The sequence below is a fragment of the Pelmatolapia mariae genome, linkage group LG16_19, assembly GCF_036321145.2.
Source record: "Pelmatolapia mariae isolate MD_Pm_ZW linkage group LG16_19, Pm_UMD_F_2, whole genome shotgun sequence".
Taxonomy (NCBI): domain Eukaryota; kingdom Metazoa; phylum Chordata; class Actinopteri; order Cichliformes; family Cichlidae; genus Pelmatolapia; species Pelmatolapia mariae.
In genome coordinates this window covers 34,136,708-34,148,524 of record NC_086241.1, presented here as the reverse complement: position 1 = coordinate 34,148,524, position 11,817 = coordinate 34,136,708, and the positions used below count along the sequence as shown (strand labels likewise).

Sequence of the window (11,817 nt, the reverse complement as noted above, 5' to 3'; positions counted from 1 at the left end):
AATATATTTAGTTAATATATTTACTAAAATCCTGGAATAAACTCAAATTAGAATTAAACACGAGTCCTATATGATAAACTGGACTGTACTACACTAAGCAGTAATTGTTAGTGCTCACGTGGTTGAAAAGAGTGCTGTACCTTCACTGAGTCCAGCAAAGTTGTGTCCTCTATGATTTCTACATATTTTGGGAGGTTTGATTGACATGAAGTTCAGTTCAATTTATTTATACAGCACCAATTCACAGTTGCTTCAAGGTGCAGTTAGAGTTAACAGTTTGAAACAATTTCTTTCCATCTGAGGGTCACTTTGGATCTCCTTCCAGCCCCCGGCAAAGTGGTGACACATCCAGAAAACTTGTACTTACATACAATTGTTTGAACTGATCTTATCCTGTTTAGAAATGGCTACAAAAGTCATTGCCAAGTGGTATAAATTTAATCATCCTTCTTAGGTCTTCACTGAGCTCCTTGGAGTTTCAGAGTCCAGCATGTGCTATTTAACAAATCCTTTTAATGTTCTGTAACTATGTGTGTAATGTTATTAATAAACTTTAATTATTTATACATTTGTTTTTATGTGGAAACAGTTCGCAGAATATTCAAAGGATGGTTTAAATGAAAACCACACATTTAAGTTACACAACATGCACACTAATGATTTTTAAAACTCAGCTAATTGCCTCAAAGACAGACAATCATCTGAGACAGAATGTCTTGGAGGGAGGTTCAGAAGGTGAGAGGGGTGTACAACGTCTTGAGACCCATAATGCATCTAACCAGCCCCTGTAAGACACTAGTCAAGTGCACCATGAGAAAAACACAATCTGAACCAAATGTGCTTCAATCCGTTTGCAGTCCTTTTATAGAAAAAATGTCTCACCATGCTTAAGCACTTTTCTCCATTGCCACAGGCACTATGAGCATAAAAGACCTGCTCCAGTCACATGCAATATGGCCCAGAGTCTCAGCCTCTTATGTGGCATTAATTCCAGTTTCTGCCCCTCATTTGCCTTGAAGTTCCACATTGGTGTACCCTCAAGCTCAGGATTGACACCTATCCCCCCTCCCCCACATGTCCTCCATCTCAACGAGCATTTCAAGAGCCCACTCAGTGGACAGCTGATTTGCCACCTGACCAAGTGCCACTAATGTCTTCTCCTGTGTTTTCACATGAATTACACCACACCATGATTTCATCATGTGCAATTAACCTCCATTAATCACTACTGAGATCTCAGCCTTTTCTTACAAGAAACAAAGAGCATTATGTAGGATGAAGGATAGTTAAAAAGTTGAAAAAAGTATTAATTTCTTTAAGTATACTGCAAAAAATTAATCTGCGAAAATCTGACTGTAACAAAATCAAATCAGTATTAGCAATAAAAATCCAAATGTGTCTTTACAAGAATATATTAAGCATGGATTTAATCGATATTTGTTCTAAACACATGCATTTTCTTTAACAAGCTGCATCACGTAAGCCAGGCTAATCTTCTTAGATTCATCCACACATTAAACTGATCGAACTGAAAAATCCCACCGAAACAGGCACAACATCACAGGAATTTACTGGAAAACACAAAACAAGCATGGCTGCCTCGGCTGGTAAGAATCACGAGTGATGCTTGCTGCTTTACACTTTGTTAAAAAATGTGACGAGTTGCTGCTTGCCTGGCAGTTTTATGGAAGACTAAACTAAATAGAAATGATCATCTTCAACTTCCACCAACTATGTTATTGAATATTAAAAGGTAAACAGTCATACTACTATGTTTACTGCTGCCTTAAGTTGTGAAATAACCAGATGTGATGGTTTATTACAGTAATATGTAACTGTGAAATATACATTTTAGAAATAAAAAATATAAATAAATAAATAGATAAATAGCTGGTTTCATTTGAAGATACATTTGTAACTGCTAAATGAAACTGATCCCACACTCCAGTGAACAAAATATATATCTATATTATTATTGTGTATAAAAACAGCCGTGACTCCTAAACATTAATGCTGTACTACTGAAAGTCTCATTATTATACTTAAATACACGCAAGGACATAACTGTGAGTTACAGCTAATATTTCTCTGTTATTTCTTTAAAACATTCCCAAAGATCAAAAGCAGCAATTTCTTAGTTGAGCCCTGAATACGTTCTCAGTTTGCTGAAGCAACAGTACAGCTCTAAAAAGTCTCAGATAATAATAATAATAATAATAATAATTATTATTATTATTATTATTATTATTATTATTATTATTATTATTATTATTATTTAGACCATTTTTATGTAAATTTAAAACAGTGCTTTTTCCAAACATGACAACACATCTTTATTTATTTACTTCATACAAGTAGTACAATATTAAGTGAAACTGAGTTAAAAGTACTTACATTGTGTGTGTGCTTACCATCGGGTCATGACACATATCAGGTTTACGGTCACCATTAGAAGTACTAGAATCCATTCATTGCTTATCTTTTGATAATATTATATTGCATTATTATTCACAATGATACAAATACAATTAGAATTGACTTCTGTCTGATATCTTCAATCCTCAGAAAACCCTCAGGCCTACAGAGTGTGCTCCTCACATGGCTGCAGCGCACTGTTCTTTAGCCCATGCTGCTACACTGATCTTTATGTGTGTTTTTTATCCACTAAGATGACTCAGCAGGTTCTGTGCTGGACTATCAGAGAGTCCTAAGGGACACTCACTTAACTCTAATAATTAGATTGATAAAGGGAAGTAAGAGGAGGATATAGGGAGCTTTAAATTAGCTGTCAAGAGCTACTTGGAGGCCCCGTTACACAGTCGAACAGGCAGGATACAATTCATCATCCTGCCTGTGCCGAGCACTGAGGACCTTTTCATGATTAGTCCTCTGTCGGCTCATTCACTTTAAATGTGAGTGATCGTGTGTGTGGTGTTGATTGTGGATGGTGATGGAGAGGTGGGGCTGGGCCTTGATCATAACAGTCATCCCCATTGGACCATTGCAAGTCCCATCTCAAAAATAATAGGCCTTGTGACCTCTCTGTTGTCTAGAATTAACCTCTAACCCCCTCCCTGTCTGTGCCATCTGCCAATCCCAGGACAGCCGTCATGAAAAGGGAGAGGCTGTTTGGCGAGCGTGTTCAGCAACTGCACGTGTGAAGGATTCAAATGGGAAACAAGAAAATGGCCTCTGCTCTACTTTTCATAGTATATACATCACAAGTTTGGGGACACAATAAAGAATGAACAACAAAAATTCTTGTATGTTCAGTGTGAGTTTATTTAGAGCCCGAGAGGGATTAAACATGTACAAAACTGTGATTTTTTTTTAACATCAGGGAAAATATTTCAAAATTTAAAAAACAAAACAAAAAAGAGTTATGGATAGACAATACATATACAATGTGCATGCTGCTCAGAGTTTGGTTTCTGTGCTTGGCATGATTCTGAATGTGCATTACCTAAGCTCTGTATGGTGGAGAAATACTCGGCTCTGGGAAGAAGAAATTAGCCCGAGAACACTGCTACCTCCCCGATTCACGTAGTCTGACATTTACCAACAATGAAACATCTAATGAGCAAACAACAGTGTAAAAAATCCAAAATCACAAAGTTAAATGATCCCTAATGGATGGAGCTGACACCTGTACATGATGACATTTATATGGCTGAGAATCACATCAGGAGCAAATGAGACACGGAACAAGGGAGCTTTTCTGTTCCTGCAGCAGCAGGCAGAAAAATCTTTAATGTCCATCCAATGGAACCAGAGCCCTGATTTGTGGTGAATCATTGTCTGTGCACATTCTTGGAACTATGAGGAGGAAATGCTAATGTCCTGTTGCTGGCGGCACCATGAAAGCAATGCCAGCATGTGTGTGGCATACTGAATGATAATGACAAAGTGTACCATATCCCCTGTGAGCAAGCCTGCAGAACAATGATTACAGATTGGCCAGTGTGTCCTTAGGATCACAAGGGAGCCTGGTTCTAATGCTAATCAGTGCTGCTGCCCGCTGAAACATATCTGTACTTGCAGGACATGAGGAAATAAGCTGGAATTTCCAGCTTAGACTATAATTTTACGATGGCGCTGTTTATTTTTTATATTTTAGCCCACAGGAATTTACAAAGGCAGGTTTAACCTATTGCACCACCTGCTGGTCTCAAGTTGGTAAATAGTGATACAAGACTATTTTTGTTCTTCAAGCAATTATCCACCACGTTGCGTTAAACATTGATGTATGAGCTTCGCTGTATTCTTCATTATTCAGTTTATTTCACAGGGTCTGTTAAAAACGCCTCATCTCCTTCTTGTTAGGGGGGAATGAGCTAATCCAGCCTAAGGAGGGATTCACCTGCTGGCCATCCACCTCCATCAGCTAACCCGCAACCCCTCCACGCCACCACCACAACCAACGGCCCTCTTGGAATATACTCTATTTTCATTCCAGGGAGCGAAACAAGAAGGAGAGCTGAGGCACAGCAATGCTCAGCTGCACACTCAATGTAGCTTAATGGAAGGGAGGAGAGTCTGAGTTGAGGCTGTCTCTGATTGGCTGGCCCCGAGATGTGCAGCTTCTCCGCAGCACAACCTGTCACAGTTAATCAGGACCCATCTCTTAACAGCCAGCCGGGGCTATTGAAGAGGTGAGCCTATTTCTATTCAGGACGAAACAGATGATAAATCATTTGTACATAATTAGTGCTCAGCAAGGTTATAACTGACACGTATTTTCATCTTAATTAGGAGGGAAATTTGTTCCATTAATTTAATTTGGCGCGCATGAGTGCCTCTGCACCTAACTAAGTTAATCTTACACCTGTCAGGGTGGGAATGGAGTTGGGCTTTAGATTACAGGGGAAATGGGAAAGAGTGCTCTATCAGATTGTTTCATGCTGCTGTATTATGAGGTAAACTCAAACTGCAGCTGCACATCTCCTGCTAAAAGCAGGACAAAGCCACTGTTAACGCAGTCTGAGGCACTCAGCAGTAATTAGTCTTATCTAAGAAAGCCCTTTTTTTCTGTAACATTTCACAGCCATCCCACCACCCTGCAAAAGAAAATAAGCTGGGATTGCATCCTCGGTGCTCAGTCTGATAGGCATACACACTTCTTCATCCCTGAACAAATATTTAAGCAGATCTCACAAATTGGTGCGATGGAGAAAATCACATTCCATCATGGGACCCGTTTCCATTCAAAAGCCCACATCTCTGATTTACAGCCACGGGAGCTTTCATTGGTTCGAGCGAGAAAAACTGTCTGATCCTGTTGAGGTTCAATAGGCAGGAGTAAGTCCAAGGCCTGGGTCTCTTTTCATTGCTGGAAGCTGTATGAAGCTGTAGTAATTGCCCCAAAGAAGTGGCTCAATAAAGAGTGAGCTGGAGAATGACTGATTTAGTAACTATAAGGTTTCTAATCGAGTTCTTCATCGCCTCGCCGACATACAAGCTGACAACATTACCTGAACTGATGCACAGTCCATTACAGAGTGCTCTGCTTTAATCGAATGTCTATCATAAAAATACAGAGATGTCGGGTGCCAACGCATGCACTCTCACCCATGTGTGAAGGTGTAACCAAACTGTAATGGCTTTTCTTTTAGATATACCATTGCATGGCCTTAAAAATGAATATTAGCAGGGAAAGAGAGTGAGAAGAAATGAGCTTTTAACTTGTAAAAATGCTGCTGTTGGACGCTCTTCTTTCAGACAGGAGAAATAAGCAAGCTCACTGACTGAATGAAATGGGACCAGGCTACGGCAAGTGCAGTCAGATGCCTGTGGAAGTAAATCATTCAGATGGTTGCAGTACAAATCCATCATACGATAGGATGCTACAGCTAAGCTTTTGGTGTTTGTTGAGATTATCCTTAAAATTACAGGCGCAGAGGTCGACATCATTTTGTGTAATTGCAAAACCACTGATTTAAAATTAACTAGGTTAAAATTTGGACTTTAAATTTCTTCAGTTGTTGAGGCAGTGAAGAAACTCCGAACCTGTAACTGAGACCAAACTGTGTGATTCACACTGTGACTTAAGTTGTCTTGTATTTTAATTTTATGCTGCATGCGGCTTCATTACTTGTAGTCCACGCCTTTAGTTATTCTTACATTTCATGAAGAACATGAAGACAGTCCATCCATCCTTTTCAGGGTCGTGGGGGGGCTATCCCAGCTGTGTTAGGGCGAGAGGCGAGCTACACCCTGGACAGGTCGCAGGGCTGATTAAGAATTAATATACTTATTTTAAAAAAACAGGACGGCTGAAATAAGGGAGCAGCTGAAAGAACCAGTTGGATGAGCTGATTTCTCCTTGTAAATGGTCCCCATCAGTCAAAATTGAGGACATATCTGAGAGTCTGCATGATTATATTATCTAAGTATAATAAATTTAAAGTGTGAAACTGCCGATGAAGCTGATCAGTCTGTTTGTGGTTTAGTTTTGCTCTCAGTGCGCTCAAGATTTAACCCAAAGAATTATTTACAAGTGAGCTCAAATATACACAGGTATCCTTCTCTGGTTCAGTGAAGAAAACTTCATTTACATCAGGTCACTTATAAATTCAGTTTGTTTTTTATTATTGTGACCATTTACTATAATTATAATAAAAAAAAATGAAATACCCTGAGTGTGTGAAGTTTTGACTGGTACTGAAAGAGTGTGTGTGAAAATTCCCACTTTGTGTTACATTAACAAACATGAGATGAAGACAGCAGTTCTTCTCAAAGACACTCCCTCATTTGTTGATGTTGACCTAACATACTGAAACCTCCCCCTGCTGTTAAACTCGGGTGAAACATTACGATGAAGCACACAATGTGTGATTACAAACATTTTGTAGGAACAGTGAACCCTTGTGTACAATAGATGGCAGCATTCCCACACAGACCAGGACAGCCAACTGCCCCCACAACAACAGTGCTGCCTGATCTCCTACTTCAGGGTTCAGGATCAACTCTTTTAATTCGTCTCCCATTTGTACCTGTCATATGAAATACTAAAGTACCTGTGGGCTGTGTGCACTCTGCTTTAACAACACTTGAATTTCCAAAAGAAATAAAAGCTACATTACATTTAGACTGAATACTGTAACCATACGGGATGTCAGGATAATATTCTGTTAGTAAATACTTTAAGAAAGCACCATAAATAGAATTTCAACATTTCTAACACTTTTGTTGTATGCTACTTCCTTCTTCCACTGACTACATTTAAGAGAAAAAATGGATCTTTGAGCTACAAACGACCCTGTAAGCTCATAAGGTTGTATATAAAAGTCCAGCAGCTACAACATGGATTACACATCGTTGCCTCAATATTAGTAATCTAACGATGTGTATCACAGACCCCTTAACTATGTTTACCTGCTAATACTTACTATTTATGTAGGATTTACTATGCAGCTCTTTCACTTGAGTATTTTTACAGTTGTTTTGATACTTTAACTTGAATACTTGCTGTGTTTCAATGCACAAAGCTGCAACACTCCCATGTATGTTTAAATGAATTCTTAATGTATTAACGTCTTTTGTATGTTACTGCTCTAGATGTTTAAGACTGAGCTTATCTTAACTATCCTACTTGTGAGCAGAAGCTTAAACAGCAATGCGATGTACTCATGTTTATAGTGACACAACACATTAAATCTTAATGTAATGTACAGTCCTATTTTTAGCCCAACTTCTAATTATCTTAAAAATCAACAAATCGAACACATCTTTTCATGGGACTTAATATAATCAGAACGAAAGCTAAAGTTCTCACACAAATGTAGTGGAGTCCAATACAGACCACCCGCTTCGAGTGAAGTCAGTGGAAATATAAAGTAACATATATTGTATATGTTTCAGTATTTATTTATTTACATTTTTCTCGAGTACTTAAATGCATATGATGATGATTATAATTATATTAATTTCCCTTTGGGATCAATAAAATCATACTTACTGTATACCGTTACATTTAACTGGTGAGTATAACACACAATAACCTGGGAATATGCTGCAATATACAAAGATTTGTCTCCATTAGAGAAAACTCACAAACCACATTTCAACACATTCGAAATGTTTCACAGCCTCGTGTAAGAGAAACTGGGGAAATTTGAACAGGAAACACATGTTGGCAGCAACAATGTGCAGACTCTGAATCTGCAAACACTTCATTTCATGTGAAAAACCTTCTTTAGAGAGCCCAGCCTGTGTGTTGTACCACAGGTATCGCCTTTTCCAGGAAAGATTAGACATTATAGCACACATGCCATAGTGGTGATAAAAGATTGATTCAATACAAATTGGCAGGAAAAATAACAAAAAACACCAACAGTCAGTATAAGAGTGTAATTAAAAAGCAAATTTTCTCCAAGAAGTTACAAAGCAGACATCTCGACATTCTGAGATATTTGTTTTCTACAGCGCGTCTCAAATAACAAATAGAACATTTAAAAGATCTCATCACCATTTGATCAGATCAGCCCCTGAAACAGAAAAAAATTATTAATGATATTTAGTCACTTCAAATATTCTGACATTACAGATCAATTCCACTGCAGCAGGGAAAGAAATGTTGTGAAGCGATGTTTTAATAATGTCCACAAAACAGCTTCTTTACATCATTTAAGCTCTTAAGGTTTTCTTTTCACACTACTGCTGCTTCCTGCAGACGCTCCGTTCTTGTCCTTCACTAGCTCCTCCCGAGTCATGGGCTCGATGATGGCGCCCAGCTTGGTGACGACCTTGGGCTTGGTGACCTTTTTCACAGTGTGCTCTGTGTTCCAGGTGCGGCCAAGCGCAGAGCGGATGGTGTTCTCAAAGACTGAGGGGCTCTCAAAGGGAAAGGGCAGCGCGTTGACCTGATGGAGCCTGATGGAGCTGCTCCTCTTCTCAGAGATAATGACACCAGGTAGATGCTTGTCTTTCCTGGGTGTGGGTGGGGTCATCTTTCTCCTGAACTTCCTGCGTTTTCTGCATGATGGCTGCAGTCCTCCCCCTCCCCACTCACCCCACCCAGGTAGTGTCAGGTCTACCACCTTAGGCTTCCCTGCATCCTCTTGCTTCCTCTTTTCCTTCAGAAAGTCAGAGATGATGTCATCTCCAGCGAAGGCCTCTTTAATGAGCCCCCTCTGGTCCAGCTTTTCCTCCGAGTCCTCTGCATCCTCGATGGTGGGAGCAAAGGAAACCTGGAGGACCTGTGCGCCCTTGGTGAGAACTTGTTTCAGCTCAATCCCTTTCCTCCTCTTCCTGCTTTTGCCCGTCTTTTGTCCATTTTCTGTGGCTGGAGGATGCTGCGGAACAACAGGTCCTTTATCTGTGGCTTCCTCCTCCTCTGCCTCCTTGCCCTGAGTGAGAAGCTCTTCATCCTCTTGACACCTGATTTTGAGCTCCTTTTCCAGCTCAGCTGCTGTGTCAGCCTCTCCACAGCGCTCTGCTATTCCTTTGAAAAGGCTTGTGAACTCTGAAAGCTCTTCTTCCTCTTTGTCAGAAGCATCTTTGTTTTCCTCCTCCTCCTCTTCCTCCTCCATAAGCATCACAGCTGCGTCGGCTTCCTGAGCTTGACGCCGTTTCCTCCTGCTATCAAATTCTCTGAGTAGCACCTCCTCTTCTGTCTCCTCCACCTCCTCTTCCTCAGCTACATTTTCCTCAGCTCTAATAGTCACAGCATTACTTGTCTCCTTCTCCACACAGTCTTGAGAGAGCTTTCCAGTCATCCAAGGATTTGAAAAATCCAGTCCTTCCTCTGCATCATTCACAAAGTCAGGCACCACGTCTGCGTTACCTTCTTCCTCCATCGTCTCCTCCTCTTCCTTGTTCAGTGAGGTCACCAACTTCTGGGTCAGGTCTTTGTTCACTTCTAGCTGCTGCTGAATAGCTTTGCGGGCACCTTCATCATATTTTGCCATGATGGCCTTGGACCTGGCCCACTTACTGCTGTTCTGGTGCTTCAGTGACATCCTCTCCTGCATCCTCGCCATCTCCATCTTATTCAGCTCCTCCAGCGCAGCAGCTGGGTCTCTCTTCACCATCTCATCAAACTGCTTCTGGAAATCCTTGGATTTGGCCTTGTTCAGCACTTTGTGGTATTTCTTGCTCTTGATCTTCTTTTGCCTCCTCGCCTTGGCCTCGTAGTAGGACTGAAGAGCCCGGGCCTTCTGCAGCTCTGCACGACGTACCTTAGCTTCCTCCAGGCTCATCGCTTTCATGGAAGCCTCCTCAGTGGGAGTAAGAATGGGGTCATTAATAGGCTGCTTGTTGGCAGACAGGAGAGTGAAAACTTCTTGCTCAAGCGGAGTCTGAGCCTTCCAGTCCATCACCACCCTCTCAATGGGCTTGGGGCCTGAATGCTCCTGATTGAGAGGGAAGACCAGCTGCTCAGCCCTCTCATTCTGTCTGATGACACTCTTCCAGTGGCTCACCTCTTTGGAAACCTTCTGAAAAGCCAGATCTCTCCTTATCCTCTCGCTCTCCTGCTTGCTTAGCGGGCACTCTATGGTCTTTCTGCTTTGCTCCAAATTCTTCAGCCGCTTCTTGCTCTTGCCTGAGAGTCCAGGAGTTGTCTTCATGGACCCTATCAAGTCCGACAAATCGACTTTGTCGCCCTCGCCCTCTGCGTTGACCGTAAATTCGGACATATGCACGGCCGCCTCGGACCTCTCCCCCAGAGTTTTCTTCCTCTTACCACTGAGAGTTCCGATAGCCTCCAGCAGCTTTTGGCGTTTTCGTTCATCGTACCCGTCTTCGTCCTCAACAGTAATATCTTCATCAGTCGCATCCTCCTCCTTTTCATCGTCGTAAATCACGTCTGGATGCCCCTCGTTGCTCTGCTCCGCACCTCCGGAGCGTGTTTTCTTTTTACTCGCTTTCTTTTTCGAAACTTTAGCCATGCTGAAGCAACAACCGCCGGAGCTCAATGCACTAAACTGGGACGACTGCATGCCCCACGTGTGCCGTAAAAAAATCCGTTGTCGCGAAACTTGCGACAGTGTTCTTCTTCTTCTTCTGACATTTGTATTGGCGGTTGGCAAACAACTGAAAGGTGCATTACCGCCACCAACTGGTACGGAGTATGGTCTGGAACAACGCTCAAAAAAAAAAAAACTCAAATCCTGCCAAACAGGTTCCCCTCTTTTAAAAACAGAAATAAGGCCTGATAACTCTTGCTTCCCGATTCCTTTTGCAACAAATCAACAAGATTCAGTTTGATTTTTAGGTTTTGCGACAGTGTTGTTCACTGTCGCAAAATATGTTGGGGTTTGTTTTTTTGGGGGGTCCCACTTCACACTGTATATTATCATTTTATAAATAATATCATCTTAAATAAAGAGATGAAAATGTTCCTGTCGATGATGCGGAGACATGTTTAAGAATTCATAATTATTCTATGAGCGTTACATAATAAACACTAACCAGCTTCAGAGTGTACACTGCGTTTCCTAAATGTTTGACCCACATTTGATAATACTCTTGTGTTTTTATTCTTTTATTAGCCATGGCTCCTTCTTGGTCGAAAGAATCGTCTAATACAGTTATAATTTCTCATTGTACCTTGTGGTTGTGACAATATAATAGTTTGGACATACTGTCACATTATCAAACAATAAGCTCCTGAAGAATCTTTTTGTTGTTGTTGCAAAGCTGATTATCTGTTCATCCAGAGGCACCTTTATAGTTTGAGTCACTTCAACAAACTTTAGTGGAGAAAGTCCGTTTGCTGTTTCAGCTCAGTGCTGTGTCCCCATCTGCTGCTCATACTCAGAACCACTCGGTCGTTATTATATAACACAGCGGTCCCCAATCCCCGGGCCTCGGACC

General features: G+C 41.1%; 1 protein-coding gene across 1 annotated transcript; it reads right to left on the bottom strand.

The window, feature by feature from the left end:
* Nucleotides 1–7,864: 7,864 nt before the first annotated feature.
* On the bottom strand, nucleotides 7,865–10,942 carry si:dkey-251i10.3 (uncharacterized protein LOC553498 homolog). The gene has a single exon (XM_063497139.1). The coding sequence runs from the start codon at nucleotides 10,938–10,940 to the stop codon at nucleotides 8,634–8,636; it is 2,307 nt and encodes a 768-aa protein (XP_063353209.1). The 5' UTR covers nucleotides 10,941–10,942; the 3' UTR covers nucleotides 7,865–8,633.
* Between the last annotated feature and the right edge of the window lie 875 nt (nucleotides 10,943–11,817).